Source organism: Typopeltis vanoorti, chromosome 9, assembly GCF_054136105.1.
Source record: "Typopeltis vanoorti isolate ZY-2024b chromosome 9, IOZ_Tvanoo_1.0, whole genome shotgun sequence".
NCBI classification, from domain to species: Eukaryota; Metazoa; Arthropoda; class Arachnida; order Uropygi; family Thelyphonidae; genus Typopeltis; species Typopeltis vanoorti.
In genome coordinates, this window is record NC_143557.1 from 23,117,447 (window position 1) to 23,144,198 (window position 26,752).

Genomic DNA, 26,752 nt, shown 5'->3' on the forward strand with positions numbered 1-26,752 from the left:
TATTTTTGTATGTCTGACAATCATTTCCTACTCTGCTATTTAGATCCTCAACAAGGACCAACTTTTCCTTTTTCATTGTGTCAGTTGCTTTCTCTAAAGCATCAAAAAATTCCTCCACTTCTACCTTAGTAATACCTTCTGTTGGACCATAGTCACAAATAAGTCTCATTGTCCAGTCTGTTGTGTTATGTGTGTGAAGTGTGAACTGGCATGTTTAAGACACCGATATGGATTAGTAATTTTCTTTAAAAATGTTTTTTTTTTTTTTTTTTTCCTTCACATTTACAAAGAGAAACAGTGTTGACAATCCACCGAATATCCCATTTTCTGCCAGAGCTCGTGGATTGTATGTTTGATTATAGTCGAAGGAGGTTGGAACTTATGTATAAATAAGTATAGCGAACTATTTCAGCCTTTCTTTTTGGTTCTTTCCGAAAAAAAATAATAATTTCACAAGTGATTTTTGTGCTCATTATCCGGCTGTATTTAAAAATTGTGTCAAAATTCAAATTATCTGTGTATCACTCTAGTATTTGCCAGTAGTAATGTAATATGCTGCCACTGCTGAAATATTTTACTTGTTCTGTAGATTTGCCATTGAGAATGGATTTGATATTTTCCATATCAGTATATTTTTATGGCCTGTGTTCTTTTTATTGCTAATTTTCATACCAAATTTGTGATAGCAGTTATTCAGTTTAGTTGTTTTTTTATCACCATCATCAAATTCCTAATATGAACACTCGGGGGGGGGTTCAGGCTACTATGACAGCATTACGTGATTAAGATTACATTATAATTAATCTCCTATCTACAATTTTCCTCCAAATTAGTCTACAGGTATTCCTTGATATATGCGGTTTTGACTAGTGCACAAAAAATTATTGTGACCATGAACTTGGTATATGCAGTATCAAATTTGATTAGTGTGGCCCAAAAAGTTTGAAAGTATGCAAAGCGTTAGGCTTGGTCAATGAAACTGATCAGATCATGTGGTATACGAGTCATGCTCCAACGTTAGTAACTCACTCTTAGCCTCAGTGCTTCAATTTATCAGCAGAGCGTGGCACGTACAGACATATATGTGTATGTATTACAGCGTATGCTTACGACCTCTCCGCATATCACGTAATTTTCAAATTATGTAAAGCATTACCCTTCGTAACCATGGCCTTGAAAAAGAGTAATAACCGAAACTTATCACTTTGGATACCAAAATTGACATTATTAAAAGGTTTGATAACAGAGAAAGCAAAGCAAACATCAGAAGAGCTCTAGGCTTTGGTGAATCAACTATACGAGCCATTTTAAATAAAGCGACTGAGTACCGCAAATAAGGCAGAATGGCATCTGTATCTTTGAGTATGCAGTGTACTAGGAATAGAAGCCCATTAATGGTTAAAATGGAAGATTTACTATTTCTTTGGCTAGAAGATTGTAATCAGAAGCGTATTTCCATCAACAGCAACAATCTTAGACTCAAGGCTTTAAGCCTTTTTCGACAACAAATATCAAGAAAACAAATATCAAGATATGACTGCAACATTTTCTGCAAGCAAAGGCTGGTTAGAAAATTTAAAATCTTGATCCGGAATGAAAAATGGAAAATTAACAGGCAAAGGAGCAAGTGCTGATAAAGATGTTGCAGCCAGATATCCAGCTGAATTAAAGAAAATAATCGAAGAAAATGGGTACGACGATCGTCAAATATTCAACGTTGACAAAACTGGCCTGTTTTGGAAGAAAATGCCAACAAAAAGATTTTTAGTAAGAAAAGAACGAACCACACCTGGTTATAAAGCATCCAAAGATCGCTTAACACCTTTACTTGGCGGTAATGCCAAAGGTGATTTCAAATTAAAGCCAATGCTAATTTATCGAACAATGAACCCAAGGGCTTTTAAAGGCTGTAACAAACAATCCCTTCCAGTAATATGGGAATCAAATAAAAAGGCATGGCTTACCAAACAGTTGTTTGAAGAATGGTTCACTTCACATTTTTGTCCCGCAGTTGAAAAATACTGCAACGAAAATAACTTAGCTTTCAAAGTTCTTTTAGTATTGGATAATGCCCCTGCACATCCCACCTCACTTAATGATTTAAATAGTAATGTGCAGGTTGTATTTTTACCACCTAATACAACATCTTTGATACAGCCTATGGACCAGGGAGTCATTTCTGCATTCAAGGCTTACTATATTAGAAGAACTTTCGCCCAGGCAATTCAAGCTACAACTGGAGACGATCCAGTCACTCTAGAGGAATTTTGGAAAAAATGTGATTATAAAGAAGCAGTTATAAACATTCACGAATCTTGGGAAGAAGTGACAGCCAACTGTATGAGAGCAGTCTGGAAGAATCTTTTGCTTGAATCTGCAAATAATTTTGGTAGTTCTATTAATCCCGTCACTGAAGTTATCAATAATATTGTTTTGATTGGAAGTGCTCTTGGCTTTGAGAATATCGATTCAGAAAATATTCGGGAATTATTGGAATCACATTCGAATGACCTATGTAACGAAGATCTTCTTGGAATCAAACATCAACAGGCATAAGAAGAGGAAGAAGAAAAGGAAACTGAAGAAATGGAAGATGTATCTAAAGAAATCACTATCAAAGAACTTGAAGAATTGTTTAGGACAATTGAGAAGGCAAAAGAATTTATACTAGAGATAGATCCAAATGTAGAGAGAAGCATAAACATTAGTCATGGTTTAGATAAACAAATTGATTGTTATCGCAAAATCATGGAGGAGGGGGAAAAAAGCTATCACTGTTCAATTTACGTTAGATAAGTTTTTTTATAAAAAAATAAATATTTAGATAAGTATGAATCCTTATTCTTACATTGAATAATGCAGTGTCCATTGAGGATTAATTAACCGTATATATCAAGGGATACCTGTATTACTTGTCAGCACTCCAGTATTGCCATATCTAACATTTCATGCTTCTCGGGCACTTCTGACTGAATCAATCAACCTAGACCTTGGTCTTCCTCTAGGTCTTTTTCCCGCCATCTTGACATCAAACATCTGTTTTGCTAACCATTCCTCACCCATTGTGTTTAAGCGGCTATACCACCTTAGGTTAGCTCTGTTTACACATTCTTGAATGCTAAGAATATTAAGTTCCTTTCAAATATCTTCAGTTTTAATGTGATTCTGCCATTATGCCATCTGTTTACTCTCTTAATTTTTCTCAGAGCCCTCATATCTGTGGTCTCTAGTCTTTGATCAAGCGCTTTATTTCTAACTCAACTCTCAGATCCATAACTTAAAACTGATTTGAACAATGACTTATATATTGCTAGTTTGGCTAGTTTCTCTCTTATTCCGTATAAATTTATTCAGCTCGCCACCCACCATACCAACTTTGCTTATTCTATTGTCTATTTCTAGATTGAAAGATGTACAATTTACTATGACAGCACAGAGAGGAAAATTCTTGATTGAACCAAAATCTTCCACTTCCAAGAAATGACATAACATAAATTCCATTTGCAGTTTACCATCATACATGAACATACATCATACACAAGTGCTACAATACACACAAATGTATTGTAGCACTTGTGTGATGACAGTGAAATATTAACATTCAACATGTATAGCAAGTACAAACATAAATCGAACTGTCCCCATCCATTGATGGTATTCTGACAACTAAAGTAGAGATAACTGTATTAATTATTTGATGTATGTGTTAGTTTAATTACATAATAAGGAGCCATGAAATGCGATACAAACTGACTCATTAAATTAAATCTCCCAACCATTTACTAGTTTTGGAAATCATTGTCATATATAAACTTTTTGTGCATATGTTCCAAGAAAGTTTGTTTATCAGTTATATACATATACAGCTATGCACAAATACTCCATGTACATATATTTAGTCATAAAACTATGGACTCATTTGCTAGGCAAGAATTGCTGAACAACAAGATGGTTGTCCTGTGTTATGTGGAAATAAATGGGTTTTGAAATGTGTATGGGGAGAAGTGAAGTTGCATCTGTTTGACTTAAAATAAGTCAGTCTCAAAGCATTTGGAAAATGCCAGTTTAAAAGGTTTTTGTGAGGTAAACTCTGATAAGCATGCTAGTGGTATAATTAATTGGTATCAGTATTTCAAATAAGAAGATATAGTTCTCTTTTAATTTATTTCTAGGAGTATCAAAATATTGTTGATGCTGAGTGGAATATTTTGTATCAGAAATTGCAAAAGATTTATGAAAGTGGGGCTAAAGTTGTGCTCTCCAAACTTGCAATTGGAGACGTTGCTACTCAGTATTTTGCTGATCGGTATGTATCTCTACATAATTATTTTGTATGCATTCTGTGTTACTTGTATTTTAGTCATACTATTATTTTACTATTTTCATTATATTTACTATTATTATTATACAGTATCGCCAATGGTGTCTTGGATAATCTGTGGGAGACCCACACTAACTTTTATACACGCAAACCTATCATACTTCTTAAACTCATTCACTCTCATGGCACTCGCAACTAATTCTGGCATTCCATTCCACTTCAAAACCACTGTCCACACAAAAATGCACAACCTTACTAACAACACTTTTACACAACTTCCATGGATGACCTCTAGTTCTCTGATTATTTGTCATTTGAAAAATTTCCTTTGCATCAATTTTATAAAACTCCTTTAATATCTTAAAAGTTTCTGTCATGTCCCCTCTTTCTTGCCTATCAAAAAAACTTTGTAACCCATGCACTCTCGGCCTGTCACCAGCCTAGCCACTCATCTCTGAATCCTCCTGATCCCCCAAGAAACCTGGGTGACCAAACCTGTGCACAATAACCAAGATATGGTTGAATCATAGCCTTATAAAGAGGGCTAGTAACTTTCCTATCTTATTAACATATTCTTCAACATCCAGGTAACCCTTTGAGCTATTTTACCACTTTTTGCAATATGCCCTCAAAACTTCAAACTCTCAAGTCCACCTTTATACCCAAGTCCCTAGCCTAATCATTTTCCTTCAATCCAGTACCTTCAATATGATATACTGTATGTAACCTTTTCAACCTGAAATGCATAACCTTACATTTTGCAACATTAAATTGACAGTCATTATCCTTTGAAAAAATCCTAATTTATTTAAATCACCCTGCAGGATATCTACATCACCTTTATCAACTATTGCTTTCCTCAGTTTTGCTTCATCAAGAAACAACTGAATTAAATTTTTAAATAAGAAAAGCTTGATGAAGAACAAGCTGGATTCAGGCCAAATAGAGGCTGTCAGGATCAGGTCTTCACTTTACGACAAATAGTCGAAAAATCATGGGAATATAACAAAGATCTGTATTTAAGTTTTGTCGATCTGGAAAAGGCATATGATAAGGTGCCAATAGAGAAGCTATTGAATATGCTACAGTTATATGGTGTCAATGGGGCATTATAGCAAGCAATACTTATTCATTATCTATATGGATCACATTATGAAGGAAAGTGGTATTAAACCTGATATCAAAATTGGAGATGTTAATATCAGCTCTTTGCTTTATGCGGATGATGTTATACTTCTAAATAAATCCGCTACAAGTCTGCAAGATTCCCTGACTAAATTGAATAACTGTTGTAATGGATATGGTATGAAGGTCAGCATTAAAAAAACAGACAATGAAAATAGGCAGAATCGTTGAAAATGTCAACTGTACGGAGAACCTGTGGAACAAGTAAAACATTTCAGTTACTTAGGCACAATTTTTAGTGAAGATGGTAAATTAAATATGGAAATAGACGACGGAATCAACAAAGCTGGTATGGTAGGAAGTCAATTGAATAAATTCATATGGAATAAGAGAGAAATTAGTCAGAACACTAAATTAGCTGTATACAAGACAGTGTTCATACCAGTTTTAACTTATGGATCTGAGAGCTTGGTCAGAAGTAAAACACTTGACCAAAGACTAGAGATCGCAGATATTAGAGGCCTGAACAGATGGCATCAATGGCAATATCATATTAAAAATGAGGATATTAGGAAAGAACTTGACATTGTCAGCATCCAGGAATGCGTTAGCAGAGCTAATCTCAGGTGGTATGGTCACTTAAACAGAATAGGCGAGGAAAGATTAGCAAAACAATTGTTCTCTGCCAGGTTGGCAGGAAAACGACCCAGAGGAAGATCAAGGTATAGGTGGATTGATACGATACAAAATGCCTTAGACGATAGATATATAAGATCTGATAATGTTGGAGTCTTGACAAGTAACAGACCGATTTGGAGGGAAATTGTAGATATGAAGTTAGTAATGATGTAAATTTTTCATGTAGTACTATCATATCCTGTACATCCCCCCCCCCCTCCCCTTGAAAGTAAATGGCAGGGATTTGATGATGATGGTATACAAATTAAAGAATACCGACCCTATTACAGAACTCTTAGGTACTCTACTAGTCACCCTCATTTTTCAAGATTTCACTCCACCATCCATGCTATTAGCTTCATATCCAATTTGCATTTGCTTCAACTTTTGTAATAGTTTTCTATGTGGTATTCTGTCAAATGTCTTTGCAAAGTCAGTAGTATCATTGTGTAACCATTCCTTTATCCAATTCTGCTGTCACATTTATTATAAAATGTGAATAGATTAAGATGGGACATAACCTTTACAAAGTCATGCTGCCCACTATAGAGTATCATATCCCTATCCATCCACTGTTAGATTTTACTTTTAATCAACTTTACCAATACTTTAACAATGACTCCTGATTTAATTGGGTTTGAAGTTCACTACTTCTATCTTGGCACCACTTTTATGTAATAGAACTATCTTACCTTCTTTCCACTCCCTTGAAACCTTGCCAGAGCTGAGATAGAACAACTTCATTAGAAACAATGCCAATTCTCTTGAACATTCACTGTGTGTGTGTGTGTGTGTGTGTGTGTGTGTGTGTGTGTGTGTGTGTGTGTGTGTGTGTGTGTGTGTGTGTGTGTGTGTGTGGTACGTTAGTGCCATGGGTGGTCTAAGGTTTTTTTTTTTTTTTTTTTTCCATTTTTGTCGATATACACACACACACACACACACACACACACACACAGGCAGTCCCCGGGTTTTGGACGATCCGACTTACAAGCAGGCTCCCTGTAAGGATAATTAAATTAATAATTCTGAAACTAGTTTCTTTCGAGCATGTAAATTATTAAAGCAACTCTTCCTGTTATTTGGAAGTCAGATTTAAGGGCCTGGATCACAATTGCCATGTCAGAAGTTTGGTTCTTGAACTGTTTTATTCCTGCTGTGGAACATTATTGTTTGGAAAAGAAAATTCCCTTTGAACTTCTCCTTGTGGTGGACAATGCTCCTGGACATCTAATGTCTTTAGATGACCTTCACCCTAATGTAAAGGTCACATTTTTACCAACCAACACTACATCGTTACTACAGTCAATGGACCAGGGAGTTATTTCTACATTTAAGACTTATTATTACAATACAGGGGCATTATTATTATTATTTTATTCACATAATTGATACACAGTCAAAATAAGATATCATTTAAACAACAATTTGACTGGTGATACAGAACAATTCAGATTCTACCCAAGAATCTAAGAATAGTCTGTGAGGTAGCGTCATAAAACATGGACTGTTCCGAGTAATGCTGTTTTTTGTAGGTCATATGGGATCACTTCGTTGATGTTTAATTGTTGTAAGCAGTGGCGAGCTATAAGGGGCTCACCTGAGCTCTTTGTTAAATTTTTCTCAAATTTGCAAGTCCCTTGTTATTCTTGTTTACTTTTTTATTTTTTCAAAAAAAAACATAATTTTTTGAAATATATTAAACAACAAACTCATATGGTAACCTAACAAAGTGATTTTATTAAATAAAATATTATAGTTACTCTACTCAATACCTCCACCCCCTCTGTCACACAAAATACACTCTAATAATATCGTTTTAGCACACGTTCCAAACACTGGGCTATGTCATGGCTCACGTCATACATTCAACGAATGTATAACCTTCACAAAAGTAACCTACCAGAGAACTATCCTCACATACACCGCGCAAAAAATACACATAACATTCCCTAAGAATTGCCTACATCACAACGGCACGCCAAACTTTGCTACAGTGCGCGGTAACCACTCCGTTCCCAGGAATAAAAAAATATGTTACTGGGCATCACGTGCACTCATAAATCTACATCCACAATACAAAACGTAGATTGAAAACCTTAATGACTCCAAAAGAATGGGCAGCTTTCTCTGAAAGTACCCAAACACGCATCGACGACTACGCACTGTTAATTGAAGCTTGACATGCAAAAAAATGGTATGTCTTAACAGGCACCAAATACATAATACATACTGTTCCCAATCTTTCAAACACCACCGTCTCACGACCCACACATGACAACTCCATCAAAAATCTGTCACATCACATACTCACACCTGACGAAATCATCATTCTAAACAGAGGACTTAACTTCGCTATATCCCCTAAATATTTACCGAAAAAATACATCATTATTGAAGTCCAAGCGAAACTTGAAAATGATCCAAACAGAGATACAATATTCCAAAAAATAAACAACATCATAAATAGCAAAATAATAGTGAAACCCAACATTACTCCCAACTTACAAAGAGCCCTATTATCTTTAAGAAAGAACCCAGATATCATGGTCACAAGCGCTGACAAAGGAGATACTGTAGTCATCATCAACAAAGCCGATTACCACAACAAAATAACGGCTGTCTTAAACGACCAACACACCTACCAAAAAATCCACAATGATCCTACCCCCGACCTCATAAAACAAATCAACAGCACCCTACACACCTTAAGAAGTCAAAACAAAATAGATAAAACCACAATGAGACATGAGACACACAACCCCCCCACCTCCCCCGCCCCACTACATGCACCCCCTATATGTTCGGGAACATCAAAACCCACAAAGACTGTTATCCGATACGACCCATGGTCTCCTACAAGAACACCACCACAGCTCCTTTATCAAAATTTGTTGCCAAACTCATCAAACCACTACTAACAACGTCTATCTGTGTGATCAAAAATACGGACGACCTATTCCTGAAAATAAATAACACTACTCCATCCCAAGATGACATCCTCATCTCACTAGATGCAACTTCATTATACACCAACGTGGATGTCCCCAGAACATTAGACATCGTCCACACACTACTCACAAAGGACCACACCCTACACACACACGTACAAAATTAACACCGAATTACATTATTAACTTGATCAAACAATATCCGCCAACTTCTTTAAGTTCAATAACTCCTTATATATTCAAATTTTCGGTCTCCCAGTGGGCCAAAACATCAGTGGACGACTAGCAGAATTATTCCTGGCACACATAGAATCACTTCTAAACACCCCCCCCCCCCCGCATCACCTTTTATGGCAGATGCGTAGACTACATTCTATGCATTGGTAAACTCACACATCACCGCCTTACAAACATCCCTCAACAATTATAGCAACAGACTACAATTCACCATGGAAACAGAACAGAACAAATCGATCAATATCTTAAACCTGACATTAATCAGAAGCAATAACAAAATAGCTACAAAGATATTCCGCACATATCGGAAACTACCTCCATTTCAATTCATACCGCCCATATTCCGTTAAAAAATCAGTCATCCTATCAGAATTTATCGGTGCTTACAAATTCTCAACCAGCAGTAATTATCTTAACACGGAATTAAAGTATTTAACACAGGTTTTCAAAAATTGCAACTATCCCATAGATCTAATAAGTTACACGAACAGTACGGCAAAATCCCGTCATAACAATAATACAACCAAAACAGACTTCCCTACACATATGGTCATCAAATTGCCATACATCCAAAACACATACAAAGCCTACAAATACATTTTCAAACACACAGACTATAAGCTAGTATTCACCACAAACCAAAAATTTGCAACTCTCCTAAAACCCACTAAATCTCTCACACACAAAGAAATATTCAAACACCACAATGCAGTCTACAAATTTCCTTGTCAAAAAGACTGTGACATCACCTACATTGGCTCTACAATTAGGTCTTTATGGACTAGACTACAAGAGCACTTCAGGGATTGCAATATTCCTATTCCGGAATATCTGAACACAAAAAAACATCGCAACATCAAAAATAAAAATAAAACACAGAGTACAGGGAAGACAGAAATTGCAGCTCATATCCTTGAACTGAAACATATCCCCCAAATCGACAAGGCCATAATCATAGACAAACAAGACAAAGAAACAATGTTTAGAACAGGGGTCACCAAACTTCTTTGACCGTCGACCCCTTCAAGAGTTTCTTGATGTTTTATCGACCCCCTCTATTTTACTATTACGTAATTATAATAGGACAAGTGAAAAAGATGCTTATGCTAGTTTTTAGATTATTTATTTTATAGTTACGGTGTTAATTGTATGTATAATATAATATATATTATTACATTACTATTACTACTACTATTACTATCACTAGTAATATCACTGGTATTACTACTAGCCCTTCTCAATTCTTCAACATAGAGAAGTTTAGTTCGTGAATGAATAACGATTGAATTATAATATGTGTGTTGATGAATTTTAGTTAGAACATTAACGCTCACTTGTATGTCGATGGCAAAAATGAGACTGAGATCGAATACGTGTAAGTATAAGTAAATAAGCATCCGTGCACGTGTTGCCATCTCGCTCCTGCCGTGCCGGCTGGGTGGGTACCGCGGACATCCGTTTATTGGTAAATACGTCATTTTGGCCTACTTTATTGGCCTCCGTAACTATTTTCATAACCTCGCTTCATCTTACAGGTCTTATTCATGTCACTGTTCCTACAATTTACTCTTAATTATGTTGTCATTCAGGACGGAGGTAATCCAAGTTAACCAAATTAAATATTACCCGTACAATGATGTCTTATATTTTTCTATCGACCCCTGGGGGTCAATATCAACCACGTTGGTGACCACTGGTTTAGAATATCCGAAACTATTGCCATAAAGTGCGATGAAAATTCAATCAACGTCCACCTCCCCTGCCTAATTTCCGAATGTTGGACGATCCAGAACTTACAAATTAAGTCACGCCTCCGGCCATTTAGCGACAACAAATGCCCTTATTTGGCAGATTCAACTTGCAGTCATGACATAGCTCTACACTCATTCCGAAAATGTTCCCGGTGATGGTCAGTCGACCGAAATGATCCATGCCCCGTTAACGCTCTCCCCTGCCCCAGTTTCCCCATAAGTAAACCCCCCCCCACGCTCCCTTCCTCCTCCTCTACCCTCATTATAAAACAACCTTCAGCAGGATCATGGAATTGGAAGACATCCTAGTATCAAAACATGGTATGTACAAAATTTTTCCACCTCTTTTATTCTACTATAATTGCCTTCTATTCTCAGCCATACTGCCCTAAAGTATATATACCCTTTTTTGAGTAATTATAGCCAATGTATTTAAAATAAGGGACACTCCTAAATAAAAACAGGCTATAATAGCCATATTATAGCCTGTTTTATTATAAAATTATAGTTACTGTTACTACCATTTTACAAATAAGAATTCACTTTTGGTAATCACATATAAATAAGTAGGACTATAAAATAACACCCCTTGATTGGATTATAATATGTTGATTATCACGTGAAGTATAAAAACAAAAGAGAAATATAACATATTTAAATATCATTGTGTTTAGATAATATTTATTTATTATTTATAGATTGTTTGTTATAAAATCTTCTATTGCAAACAAAACAAATTTATTTTGTTTATAAAAATGTGTACTATTGCATACGTGCGATTATAAAAGATTTTATTCTTATTATATTTTGATAGATAAAAATGATTTTCTTATGTAAGATAAATTAACACAGATGATTGTGTGCAAATATTTCATGTTTAGATCATGAAATATTTGTTTAAAAATTATAGCTTTTACAGGTTGATTGTCCCTTCATACTGTTTAAGGAGTACACAAGCTGTATTAATAAAAGTTTTTGTGTGAAATTTGGCTTTTTTTTGCTCGACGATGCGAGCCCTTTGTTAAAATTTCCATAGCTCACCACTGGCTGTAAGTAGTTGGATAGCTTCTTTGAAGTTGCACCAAATGCACCGATAACTTGGGATGCCTTTGGTGTGTTTAAGCCACAGCCGGCCAACTTCGATTGCCAAATCTCAATATTTAATAATTTTTCTAGTTCTTTGTTGTTAATATTGTTATCACTGGGTCCTGCGATATCAATAATCCAAACCTGTCGATGTTCGATAATTGTGATGTCATGTCTATTGTGTTCCAAATGCCGAGCCATTTGCATTCTAAAGTCCCATAGAATTTTTGCTGTTCTGTTTTCCAATACTGTCTCTGTTTTATGCTGCCGCCAGTTATCAGAAGTAGGAAAGCCATATTTTTTGCATACATGCCAATGAATTATTTTGGCCACTTGATCATGGTGGTATTTATAGTCAGTTGGCACTCTTTTGCTGCAGGCATTGATTAGATGTTCTACAGTGTCATCTTTCTGATTGCATAATCTACATTGGCTGTTATTATTGATGTTCACAATTTTTGCTTTATTCGCATTAGTTTGTAATGCCTGTTCTTGAGCTGCTAGAATAAATCCTTCTGTTTGTTTTTTAATATATCCATATTGTAGCCAATGCCATGTCTTGTTCACGTCAATTTTATCCTCAGTATCTCTAAGAAATTGACCATGCAAGAGTTTATTTTTCCAATACACATAATTGTTATTTTGTTGTTCTTTTTTGTAATCAGATTTGTTTCCTGTTGCTTTTAGAAGGCTCTCTTGTGTAATTGCTTGAAGCATTGGCTCAGAGCTATTGTCGGTGTAACTTCTTAAACTAATTTCTTCTTCCACACTTTGTTTCACTTGCAGCAAACCCCGTCCACCTATTCGCCTTGGTAGGTACAACTGGTCATCATCACTTCGTGGATGTAATGCATGATGCATAGTCATTAATTTTTTGGTTTTGCGGTCCAGTTTATCCAGGTCTTCTTTTGTCCAGTCTACTATGCCAGCTATGTATCAGATCGCCTGTATAATCCAAGAATTCATTGCTCTAATTATGTTTAATCCTTTTAGTTTTGTTTTCAGAATATTTCTAACTCTTTTGATGTGTTCTGATGCTGCCTGTTGTTTAACTTTTGAGTGGAGAATATCACTGGCTTCTAATATTCCTAGGTATTTATAGTGTTCGTCAGCTGAAATTGCTTTTATATATTTCTCTTGATCAAAGTTAAAATCGATAGTGTCAGTCATTTTTCCTTGTTTAATAGATAAAATTACACATTTATCTAAACCAAATTCCATTGTGATGTCCTGACTGAAAATACGAACTGTTCAGTAAAGAGTCTATTTGCTGGGCCGATTTTCCATACAACTTCAAGTTATCCATATACAACAGATGGGAAATTTTAATATTACGTTTAGGAATTTCATATCCAAGTTTTGTTTTCTTCAGAATCATGGACAAAGGCATTAAACAAATCTTGAAAAGCAATTGTGACAAGGAATCACTTTGAAAAATTCCACATTTAATGCTAACAACTCTGAATCGTTAATTATTCACTATTAAAGTTGCTTTCCATGATTTCATAGCAGCAGCCATAAACGAACATATGTTTTTGCTAATTCCAAATATTTGTAGTGATTTTAGGAACCAGGAGTGTGGGATGGAATCGAATGCTTTCTTATAGTCTATCCGTGCAATGTTTAAGTTAGTTTTTTTTTTTTTTTTTAATTTCTGAGAATCATTTTATTAATAAGGATCTGGTCTTTTGTTCCTCTAGATCATAGGTTCCCACAGTGGGCGCTGAAGCCTTCAGGGGGGGGGGGGTATAATGGAATCAGAAACATTTGAGGATGGTCTAGGGGTCGGTGGCTCTTTATAATATATAAAATATATTAATAATATATATATTTAAAAATTAATTATTTTCATGATTTTGCGATTAGATAATCATTTAAAATTTAAATATTGCATTTTAATTCATCTTATGCCTCTTACACGATCAATTTTTTTTTATCAATTTTCTATTTCAATTATTTAATCATTTGATTAAATGATTAAATAATTGAAATATAAACCATGTCAGATAGAAATAGATGTCAATTTTCTATGTCAATGAGAAAATAGAGCATGTATATATGTGTGTATAATAGGTTATGTTTACAGTAGCAAATATATTCGTTATATTTCATTTCAAAATATATATAAAATATATAAAACCACTTTTCTAATTGATTTGTACAAAAATAAACCCAATTTAATATAATTTAATATTACGAGTAAAAATAATAATGGCAAGAAAGAAATAAAATCGTAAATTTTAGTTAGCCTAGTTAGTACTAACTTATATTGCTAACTAGAGGGAAAAAAAACAAAGCAAATATTATTCGAAACTTATTATACTGTTTTCTGTGGTTATGTTTTGTAAGTTTGTTGTTTATATCTTGTGTAATTATTTTATTTATTAATTATTATTTATAATTATTCGGACAATGTCGTGGTTGGACGAACAAAATGCTCTTGCATGCAAAATAAAAAATTTAACGTGTCATACAGGATATTTTAACTTCTATTTTTTATATACTTAAAAAATTTATTCATTTTTTGCTATTGTAAAAATTGATCGTGCCATACAGGCTTTAGCCTATCCACGCAGCAGACGAGTCTTAACTAGTAGTATGTCGGTCAACTACCACGTAGGTAATTCACTCAATTCAGCATGTTTTGACAGGAATATGGGTGCTTGCAGTGACTTGTTCAAAGGACGAGTATGATGGTTTCGCAATCAAGTCGATTCGGGCTAGATTTCAAATCTATAAATACCAGTGGTTTAGGAATAAGTTTCATTATTGTGTGTGTGCTTTGCCAACAATCATCAGTCGAAAGTGTGATAGATAAGTGGAGTCATACAAAATATAAATGAAATCTTTTATTTTGTGAATATTTTTGCAAATTTTATTACTTCATTATGTCTGAATATAAGAAGAAATGTCGACAGTGCAGTATTGAGTATTTGAAATATGGTTTTATTCAGTCTCCTACGAACCAATTGTTACCCGTGTGCTTGATTTGCAATGAAGCCTTCTAGGCTACAAGAGCATTTGACTAAAATGCATGCTTACAAAAAGGATAAAGATTTGTCCTATTTTCAAGTACTAGAAGAAAAATATTTTAAACGTCTAACTATATCAAACCTTTTTACGTCGTCCACTAAACAAGATAATGACGGATTACAAGCTTCTTATAATATTTCATTATTAATCGCAAAAGCGGGAAAACCACACACAATTGGTGAGGGATTAATCTTGCCAGCAGTAAAAGAAGTAATAAACACTGTGCTTCATAAGCCAGCGTCAGATATCATCAGGAAAATTCCTTTGAGCAATAATTCAGTGCAAAGAAGAATCGATGAAATGGCTGAAGACGTTGAAAAATCATTGTGCATTATTTGAAGACATGCCAATTTTCCATTCAACTCGATGAATCAACTCTCCCAAATAATGCACCACTACTCTTATTATATGTACGATTCATAAAAGAAGAAAAAGTTTGTCAAGAATTATTATTTGCTAAAAATTGGAAGTGGATACAAAGGGAGAATCTATGTTTAATATCATGAATAAGTTTTTTCAAGAGAAAGACATTCCTATTCGTAATATTTTGTCTCTGCTACTGATGGTGCTCCAGCAATGACAGGGCACCACAAGGGTTTCATAGCGCATTTGAAACAAGCAGTACTAAATGTACTCGCTATACATTGTGTTCTTCATCGTCAACATTTGGTTGCAAAAAATTTAAGTGAACGCCTGCACACGTCGCTCTATTACGTTATTAGAGTAGTCAACAAGATTGGAAGCAATTCATTGAGTGACAGATTGTTTAGCCAACTTTATAGTGAAAACGATGAAGATTTCAATTGTTTGCTGCTTCATACAGAAGTTCGGTGGCTTTCAAAAGGTATTTGTCTGAATCGATTTTACAATTTGTTGGATTCAGTACTAGAGTTCATAGTACTGAACTCTAGTACTAGAGCATAGGTTTGGAAACCAATGCTCTAGATTATTGAAAATTGACTTTTTGTTCAATCGGATAAATCTGATAAGTAGTGGTATATGGAGTTTGCTATGAATGCAGCTTAAGCATAGTTTATAGGCATGTTATTGGATGATAGTTACTTGGGTCTGCGCCCTTATCTTTCATGAAGAGAAAAGTGCACCCAGATATCATCCAGTCTTCCACTGAGCCTGACTGCAACAAATAATTAGATTGTTCTGCCATTCGATCATGTAGACTGATTAGATGCTTTAAACCAAAATCCATGTAGTTCGTCTTTGCCAGGTGCGCTCCAAAACAAATGCAAAATGTTATCACTAAAGAAATATCAGTGCTAATGACATTTTGCATTTGTTTTTGCTTCATTTCTAATTCTATTTCTTTAATCCATGAAGCAACTTTATTCTGTTCAATAGGATTATTATTGCCACGTATGAGCCATTATAGTATTATTATTATTACTGTATATGCGCTGTTCTCGGGAACATATCTCATTCGTAACCCGGGGACTGTCAATATTGCGATTTTTTATTTATTTTTACATAGTCTAGAAAACATGAAATTTTTTTCAAACCACTTCAGGCCTCCAATAACTGGAGCAGTGGTCTCACACCAAGCAATGAAATCCATCTTCCACCTAATAATATGGGCTGACATGCCATCTAGTCCTGCTGCCGTGTTCGCATTGATATTTTTCACAATGTTAAACACCTTCTCTTTATCTACCTCACTTTTGACGTGTCTCTGCCACATCAGCCTCTAAAAAATCTCCGCCAGGATGATACGCCTTTGCAAAATGATCACTCAGCAACTAAACTATTTCTTTTTCCTCTGTCATCTTCCTACCATCAGCATTGATTAAAGTCATCTACCATAGTCATTTTTCCTCTTACTTGCTGCATAATAAAAAAATCAGTTATGTATTTATTTTGATCTTTCACACCATACTAGTCACCCTTCTTGCTTGCACTTTGTACTGCTTCTGAGTATGCACATCACCTTTTTTTTTTAATATTCTCTGCTCTTTTTTTATTTATTTATTTTTTTTTTTTTTTCACCTCTTGGTTTATCCTTCTGACCACTTCCCATGCTCTACTGACATTCTTTCTTTGTAGCTTCTCAAGCCATGGAACTGCTTCAAGATGCCTCATAGGTCTGTCATAATTATCTGCTTAATAGCTCAACATAAACCCTTTCTTGGCAGAGAATTCCACACATTTAGCAACTTCCCAGAAATAAGACTGCATGCATGGTCACTCTTCCAAATGGGAGGCAGAGTATGGATATATCTTCTGATGATATTACCAGATCTGGCACTCTCAAACCCCTGGTTCCCCTCTATAGCATGTTGTTTCAGGTAATTTTTCCTTAGCAACTATAAATTCCAATTCCATCTTGCCATGTCCGTTTTCTTCTCTCCAATCTATGTTCCCATATTTGAAGTCTCCCATAATAATTGCTCAGCTTGCACTCATTGTTCTAATCTGCTGATGCATGACATTTCCATCTTCTTGTGGAACCCCCCCCCCCCCCGGTCTAGTCTATAGCAGTAACCAACAATATATTTTGTCCTATTGGCCCCTATTTGCACCAGACAACCTCAAATGAATGATCTCCCCCCAAGCCTAAAATCCTCTTTAATTTCTAACTTTGTTGATTGTAGTTCTGCTATCATCAGCAATACCCCACCTCTTTTGCTATTCTCCTGAAAATGCAATACCCTTTACATTCTATCTTTGTAACTATATAATTATCTGTCAGCTAGGTCTCACTGATGCCTATAATTTTTGGCCGTTTCAAGCTGACCAATGCCAAAAACCTTTCTCTCTTATTCCTAATACTTGTAGTATTCATGTACATGCTCATTTATTCCAAAGGTGGCCAGACACATCCTTGATTGCATTGACCCTAATAATAGTTTCCCCTTGTTTTGCACTTCCAAACTCACACCACCCAACACTTTCTCCAAACATCTAACTCCAAAACTATTCAAATGTAGTCCATCAGGCATATATGTCCTTTTGTCCATCTAATTCACTCCATAAATCTATAAACTGTGCACCAATTCCTCCTGCACAGTCTTCTCATTACTCATTAGTAATCATGTCTTTCTTCTCAACTTTGTCTATCATATTGAGGCAACAGACTCACAGTCTTTACTTCCTTATTCTTCATTTCTGCTTCTTTCAACAATTCTCCTGCAAATAACAACTTCACACTCAGGAAATATGCTTTCATTACTTTCTTGTTGAATACACTCTTATCATCTCCATACAATTATCTTATTCCTTGTTTCTTGCACTACCATACTTTCCCAATTCACTTTTTCTTCCAGTCACTCCTCTCCCATTTTGTTCCTGTGGAAGTACACTGCATAATCATGCTATTTCACTCCTTACTGTTGTCACTTCATTTGCAGCATCTTTAAATGCTGCACATGAAGTGACAACAGTAAGGCTACAAATATACAACAGCATCACATCAGTAATAGTTTTGTAATACAATAGTAAAAAGTAGTTTGAAATCTGACAAGCTCTTGATGAATCTTAAAATATATTTGATTCATTAAATAACTTGATTTGATCACCTTTTTTTTTTTCAGTGCTCTAACCTCTTCCTGAATTTTACTTAAAACGTGGCCCTGTGGCCAAATAGGTTGGAAAACATTCATTTGAAATTAAACATGAAACTATTAGTTGATACTATCATTTATTTGACCTCTTATGTTGACATAACTAGAATTAGCGAACTTGTGTGAAGACTTATTAATGTATGAAATCACTGACTAAATATGCTCCATCAAACCTGAACACTGTACAACAGTACGCTGCTTTTGCAGTCATCTAAGACACTACTAACATCACCAATCCGCCAAGATCTCGGTCTTTCTCTGTCTTTTTCCTCTGTCATTCTGTTTAAGTGACCATACCACCATTGATAAGTTGTGCAGATACATGATGATGTGTTATGGAATGCTAGCAATAGCCTTTCCATTGTCATATTTAACTTGATTCTATCATTTGTATCATCTGTTTATCCCTGTAATTCTCAGAATTGCATATTGTGGTCTAAAATCTTTGATCACCTTTGTTATTTCTAATCTTGTTCAGATCCCATACGATAAAACTGATTTGAACACTATCTTGTATACTGCTAGTTTAGTATTGACTAGTTTCTCTCTTATTCCATATAAATTTATTCACCTGACTTCCCATCATACCAATTTTCCTCGTTCTGTTGTCTTATTTCCATTTAATTTGCCATCTTCACCAGAACCTCTGCTTAAATAGCTGAAATATTCACATCAGTATTAGTATCACTAACTATTATAATAACGGAATTAACTCACGTAAATTATTCTTTATTCGTAGAATTTTCACCTGAGTATCACAGGCATCATCAGTACAGGTACAAGGCTAATTAAACAATACCTGTTATATTCACAAAGTGCCACCTAAGTAGCTAAGGTTAAATTTCCTAAATTTATTTAATTATTTAAATTTAATTATTCAATTATAATAATTTAAATATATATATATGTGTATACAATTATATGTTAGGAAAGATTTGCTGCTTTATAAAGTACTATCTCCCACAAGCGGGAAAGACGTAGACCATCGGATCTGTTTAGGTTAGGGGAGTGAAGTAATGTTTCACATGTTTCTTTGTATAGCTGTTCCATTAGGAACCGACTTTTGTGAATGACTTTTGTCTTCTTCCACTTAACTCTATGTCTGGTGTTGATGGCATGTTCTGCAATTCCAGGCTGTTCAGGTTCAAGGTACTGGATGTACAACTGGTGTTCTTCTAACTAGACCTGAGCTGATCTTCCTGTTTGTCCAAAATATGATAATCCACACAAGCAGGGAATCTGGTAGACACCTGGATAGCTGATGTGGGAGCTTGCCCTTTGGAGACATTAGGAATGTGGAGATTTTTCTGATGGGTCGAAAAGCCACACAGATATTTAGTGGTTTTAGCACCTTAGCTATGCTTTCACTATCCCCATGTACATAGGGGATAGGTATACATGTAGGTTCTTCTGTACTTGAAGAGGATGCTGGAGCACGACTACTTAAAGCTCTTTTTATGAAGGACTTCTTATAGCCATTGGATATGAAGGAGGAATTAATATACTGTAATTCTTTTTGTGAAAATTCTTCTGAAGAACAAATGGAATTGGTTCTATGAACCAGTGTTTTTATAGTACCTGCCTTTTGGCTGGAATGGTGATGTGATTCAGCGTGGATGTACTGGTCTGTATGAGTCTCTTTCCTATAGACTATGAATTGTAGATAACCATCTAGAAAGGCTAACTGCTTATTTACTTCTACTTCTAGGGTGAACTGGATCCTTGGATGAAGTGCATTAATTTTTGAGAGAAACTGTTGTAGTTCTTCTGAGGTGCCCTTCCATATGGCAAAAATGTCGTCCACATATCTGAACCAAATGTTAGGTCTAGGCGTAATGTTATCAAAGATACGCTGTTCGAAATGCTTCATGAAGTAGTTGGCAATAGCAGGAGATATTGGATTACCCATTGCTGTCCCTTCGATTTGTTGGTATAACTGGTTTTTGAAGGAAAAATAACCGGACTTTATTACAAATTCGAATAATTTGACAATGTCTGGAGGAAATTCTTGGTGTAGTAATTCTATGCTGTCTGCCAACGAACATTCGTAAATAGCGAAACAACATCTAGACATAATCTCTAGACAACAGCTAATCATATTCTCCGAATCGTCTAGATGCAGATCGGAAATTTTATTTCTGAAGTCCACAGAATTTTTTATATACGTAGCAGTTCTTCTAGTTGAAGAAATGAGTAAATTTGACAGAAATTTTGATATTTTGTAAGTGGGACAACCTATGCAGTCTACAACCAGTCTTAATGGAATTCCTGGCTTATGTACTTTTGGAAGACCATATAATCTCGGTGGGCGCCCGAAGGAGGTCTTTAGTGTTTTCTTTTTATCTTCATCCCATATCGATATTTTTTCTATAAGGGCATTAAGCTTTCTTATTTGACTACCGGTAGGATCTGAAGTGAGGGGCCTATAAGTCGAATAGTCGCAGAGTAACAGTGATATTTTTCTCTCGTATTCTCTTCTGTCTTGAATGAATACAGCCTTCCCTTTGTCAGCTTTCATCCTTGGAAAACTGAGGATTAGATAATCCAAAATGTTACTCTAAACACCAACCACGAAACCTAAAAGCAGCTGCAAGCCTCCATTAGGCAGGATGTGAGCTCATGTAGCGATGAAATATAACTACCTGGAGGCTTTCATGATTGGTGTTAAGGCTTTCAAGTGGTTAACATCCATGCCCACTGTAGGATTCATATCCACATCCTGTGTTGGACAGGAGATCTATTAGCCGTTATAATGATACAGAAGAAATACCTAACAGCCCAAGAACAGGTCAACCACACTGCTTTAGGATGCAACAGCTTATGAAGGCACGCCTCTACCATAATCCAGTGAGAGCAAGGAGGTATCACGAGAGATAAACGTTTTACAAAGAACAATGTCGTGTACTAACTGATGACCTGAGGGTGAGAACCTATCATCATTTTACTGGACACTTCCTAACACCACAACTTATGCAGCAGAGGGTGATAAAATCAAAGACTCTTGCAGTACATGAACAACAGGCACAGAGATGTTCTCTTCACAGATGAGATTTTCACCATTTAAGAGTCATTTAACTGCCAAAATGATCAGGTATATGCCCCGGATGGTCACATAGCACATGCTGTAGCACCCAGGATTCAGAGAGATCATCACCTCCTCGTTAGCAATGGTTTGGTGGGGAGTATCCAAATTGCATTTCTGCAAGAAACGAGTCAAAACCTCTGCCAAAGTGTATCAAAACACCATGCTGGAACTTGTGGTATGACTCCAGAACAACACCTTATTTCGCAGTAGGCAGTGAACTGACCTTCCAACAGGACTCAACCCATGCACACAAGGTGAGGACCACACAGCAGTGGTTAGAGGAAAAATGCCCGACCACATATCACTATCTGATTGGGTGTCTGGAAGTTCGGATCTGAATCTGTTGGACTTCAAATTGTAGTCAGAGCTTGAGAGAATAGCCTGCAAGAAATGACACCCCAGATTGACAGCCTGAAGGTGGGTTTGGACTTAGCAGTGGCAGTGTTTCTGTTGGATATTGTGCATGTCGGCATTGATATGTGGCCTCACAGACTTCAGGTGTGTGTGAAGGCAAAAGGGGAACATTTCAAACATTCAGTGCTGCTGAAAGCTGTAAATGATTTATTGATATATTAAAGGTTCAAGTTGTAACAGTATTTATGGGTTAGACCGGTTATATTGCTCTGCATAATGCTCCATTTTACACCATATACTTATAGGTTTTGAACAGCATTTATCTTATCATGTGACTTTTTCTAATCTACAAAACTTAAATATAGATCCTTGGTATGTTAATCCCATAATTTCTCAGCTGTCTTAAAATAAAAATAAAAGACAAACCATTTGTCTAGAATCCACCTTGTTCTACACTGCATATTTATTCCACAGTTTACTTATTATTCTTTCACATATGCATGCAGAAATCTTAGCCTTGAGGAGGGAAATGTCTCTATAATTTTCTCTCTGCTTAATTTCTCATCCAGTCATCAGGAATTCAACTTTCTGGCCAGGCCTTCTGAGTTATCCCATGTAGCCACTTTTATATCTTCATATTTGAGCAATTCTGGTCAAATGTCCTGCTAACTATTCAGGTTTCTAATACATTTTTGTATTTCAGCACATTATTTTCTTAATTAACTGTTATTATTTAAATTGAATTAGATGTTGAAAAATAGCAAGATGTTAGATATATGACTTGTTGCAATATGCAGTATAACTTCTCTCATAGCGTAATTCATTAATTTGCAGGTCTTTTGTGTATACTGCCCATAGTTGATTTAAATAAGATGAGACCTTGAGTTTTATTACATTGAATATTACATATTATTTCGCCCTCTTCTTTAAATCTACATACATAACTGCTGAATTCTGTGTTTGGCAGTTTAGTTGGCGTTTTTCTTTGGTTGTGTGAAATGCAAGTCATCATTTATGTGCCAGTTTTTTCTCCACTTCCTTACTGTGTTTTTGATGGATTTCTCAAGATTGACCTGTCTACCCAGTGTAGCAAATGCCATAAATCAAGTATATTTTGTAGACTTCCTGGTCATTTAAGAGGAAATTGAAGGTGTTAACATTTTTTAATGTCAGGTAAAGAAATTGCACTTCTATAGTTTTCTTATTGTCATATATGCTCTGGCACATGGAATGTGAAATAAGTTGCACTTGGTATTTGTCAGGTGTGAAAGCATTTTCTACCACTATTCAGTGCTTATTTCATTTAACAATCTTTCAAAGTAATTACACCACAAATCCAGAATATCTTTATCTTCAGTTTTTTTTATCATCTGTTATTACTTTTACATTACTCTTTCCACATTTCTAAGCATTCATTAGTATCCATAAGCTTCTTAATAGCCTTCTTTCATTTCCCTCTATTCTCTCAGAGCATTTGCTTAGAACTTTTGCTATGCTTTCTTGTTTCATAAAGTTCTGGCTTTTTTTATCCTCGCAAACAGCATCATGCTTCCTTGTTAAACTGACTAATGTTTCTTCACATTTTCCAGCCAGTCTCCAGAATTTGTTTTTTAGTTTCAAGCTATTTTTTCAGTTATATTTGAATGCATTTGAAAGTTGTTCAGCTTTGCTTCTTTTTAAAGCTTTTTTTTTTTTTTTTTTGTCGTTGTTGTTGTTGTTGTTGTAGTTTTTATTCTACTGAAAACTAAATGGTAATTATTTCTTATTTCAAATCTCCCATATATGCTTGCATTTCAAACCGGTGTGAAGATAAACATCATGAACCGTAAAAAAAAAAAAAAAAAAAAAAAAAAGTCAACAAGACTTTTTAGTGTGTTCCCTTCATGCGAATTTATGCATTTCTTTATTTTGTAATCATGATGTTACTAATGAATATTCCATATCCTGAAAAAAAAAAAAAAATGTATATTACTTACTGTTGTTATTAGCTTGACCTTTCTCTAATACCCAAAACATTTTTGTATGTCTATTTATTCATTTCCTACTGCACTGTTTAGATCTGCAACAAGAGTTAGCTTTTCCTTTATTTCTTTATGACAGTTGCTCTTTCTAAAAATTCAAAGAACTTCTTTATTGCTTCCTTGATACATGAACAACTGAATTAGAATCCTTTATACAGATATACTTGAACGTCATGCAGCATATATGCAAAATACTATCTTCTAGGCGACTGTTTAAGAATGCTGCTGGTTAGTAACTGTCAATATCACAACGGGAAAAACAAAGAATCTTTAGAAGTTCGGTAAAGGGCTTATTGTGGGTGCCTGTTTGGCCTGGAGCTGAGCTTTTGAAATCAACAGATCTGACTGGTTTCTCAAAAGGTGAGAATCCCTCATTTTTAGTCAATGCAAAAATAACCCACATTGCTTGTCTAAGGCATAACTGTGGTCTCCTAAGACAGTCTGTCAGGAACAAGATTGCTTCATCTGATAAGACTTGTACAGACAACCACAATTTCCTGTGTGGAGCAATTGAACGAACCATTTAATGAAGGCTGTTGCATGCCTATATAGAAACTACTTATTTCTGCAAAGAACAGGAAAGTTCATCTACACTGTTTTCAGGAACACCATGACTGGACACTGGAAGACTGTTTAAAAAAAAAAAAAAAGTCATGTGGTCCAAAGAGTCATGGTACACAGTGTTCTGTACCGATGGTGAGCAAAGTTTTTGAAGCGGATGAGGCATGTTCTGTTGGTGCAGAACAGGTTTCCTGATATTGCTGGAAGGTAGGGTGTTCAAGAATTGTTCACAAACATGACAGCAACTTCCCTTCCCATCACAACCCTGATCTGAATCCCCATTGAGAATGTATGGGATCTATCAGAAAAACAGATCTGCGACCAAAGACTTCTTTCATCAAATCTGAACCAGTTAAAGGACTGTGACGAATGTCTGGTATGTTTTAAATGTAGATGCAATCCAACACCTTGTGGAATCTATTCCAAACTACATATGTACTGTAATTTGGGTTAAAGGAGGAGTTCAACATAATATTAAATAAAAGTTTTTAATTCAGTGGCCAGTACGTATAGAGCTCCCTGTAAGGCCATAGGCAGGAATAAATCTGTCTAATTTCCCATTCTAAAATTTGTCCATGTCACTCTGCTTGAAATTGCATACCATTCAAGGTTACCTCCTTGTTTGATGCTGAATACTATAGCCATCCCTTTCTGATTGCAAACTATAGTATTATAGCCATCCTAAATAACAATTATAATAATAATTGTTATTTAGAAATAATACCAGTTACATCAAATTGGTATTTCTGTCATTCCTTTGCTCATTTCACTTCTTTTCCATTGATGCTTCTTACATCCATGGTGCTAATCTTCATCAAGTTTGAGCACTTTCTAATAACTAGCTTTTCATTATATTCATTGGTTTCTTGATGAAACAGTGGAGACCTTGTTTAGCCTCATAACACTCTGACATAATGTAAAAAAAAAAATAACTAGCACTTGGTTTGTGGGTTGTAATAGTTATTTAATAAACCTACTAGTTTTGCCACATGTGCTAGTGGCTTCATCTGGGTTAGGAAGAACAAACAAATATACAATAAGTAGTAAATATGAATCATTATTACACAAAAATAAAAGTAAAAACAGAAACACAAGCATGGAAGCTGGCATGGGTCAGCCATCGCCCAACAGGTGTGCACGATAGTGTGCAGAAAAATTAAAGTTCGATGTGTTGAAAGATCTAATAAGTGACTTCCAAATGTCACATAAAATCATTCCTTGGTTTCAATGGAAACCAAGGAATGTAGATTTTGTTGAGCCTATACACTAGAGGTCGGTTGATCAGCTTATAGTACTAGAGTACCGTATATGGGTAGTGGGTTGGGAAAGGAGGAATTTGTTTACTTTTGATTTAAAAGCCTTGTATATTGTATTCCTTGGGAAACACATCAGGGGAAAGAATGTTCCACAATACAGCAGTAGCAGGGATAAAGGAGGAAAATGAATTTGTTCTATGAGTTTCAAGGTGCACTGTGAAGGGATGTTGAGCAGCAGCTGCAGGTATTCCAACGTGCTTAGTACTAAGTCGGGAAAGTATTGAGGCTGCCATGGAAATATTTATAGAATACACATATTGCAGAAACCAAATGGCTGTGCTTTTTTTATTGATTACATAAAATAAAAGTCTCCCAGATCTTCGAGAGAGACAATCATTTCGATTTAAATTCGGTCGGTTAAAATAGCTTCATAACTTTCTTTAAAAAGGCATTCGAAGATCTGGGAGACTTTTATTTTAAATAATCAATAAAAAAAACCAATTATCTTAAAGATTTTATTATTTCTATCATTTCCTAGCACGCGGCAACAATTGTATTTTAATAGGTGATCCACCGAATGTTTGTTACTTGTATTCCATTTCTATGACTGTTTGTGTGACACTGAAGATGTACTATTAGTTTTAGCATAAAATATCTGTACCTTTATTAATTAAAAGTTATTACTGTGGCCTTGCGTGTTCTTTTAATAATTATACTATGCCAC

The 26,752-nt window shown here is 35.3% G+C and overlaps 1 protein-coding gene across 1 annotated transcript in view; it reads left to right on the forward strand.

The window, feature by feature from the left end:
- The window catches only part of CCT7 (chaperonin containing TCP1 subunit 7), a 154,516-nt gene that overhangs the window by 84,782 nt on the left and 42,982 nt on the right, over positions 1 to 26,752 (forward strand). The window contains exon 8 of the mRNA XM_090397352.1: positions 4,173 to 4,306. Within this exon, the coding sequence (XP_090253478.1) occupies positions 4,173 to 4,306 (134 nt within the window). The remainder of the gene's footprint in view (positions 1 to 4,172; positions 4,307 to 26,752) is intronic.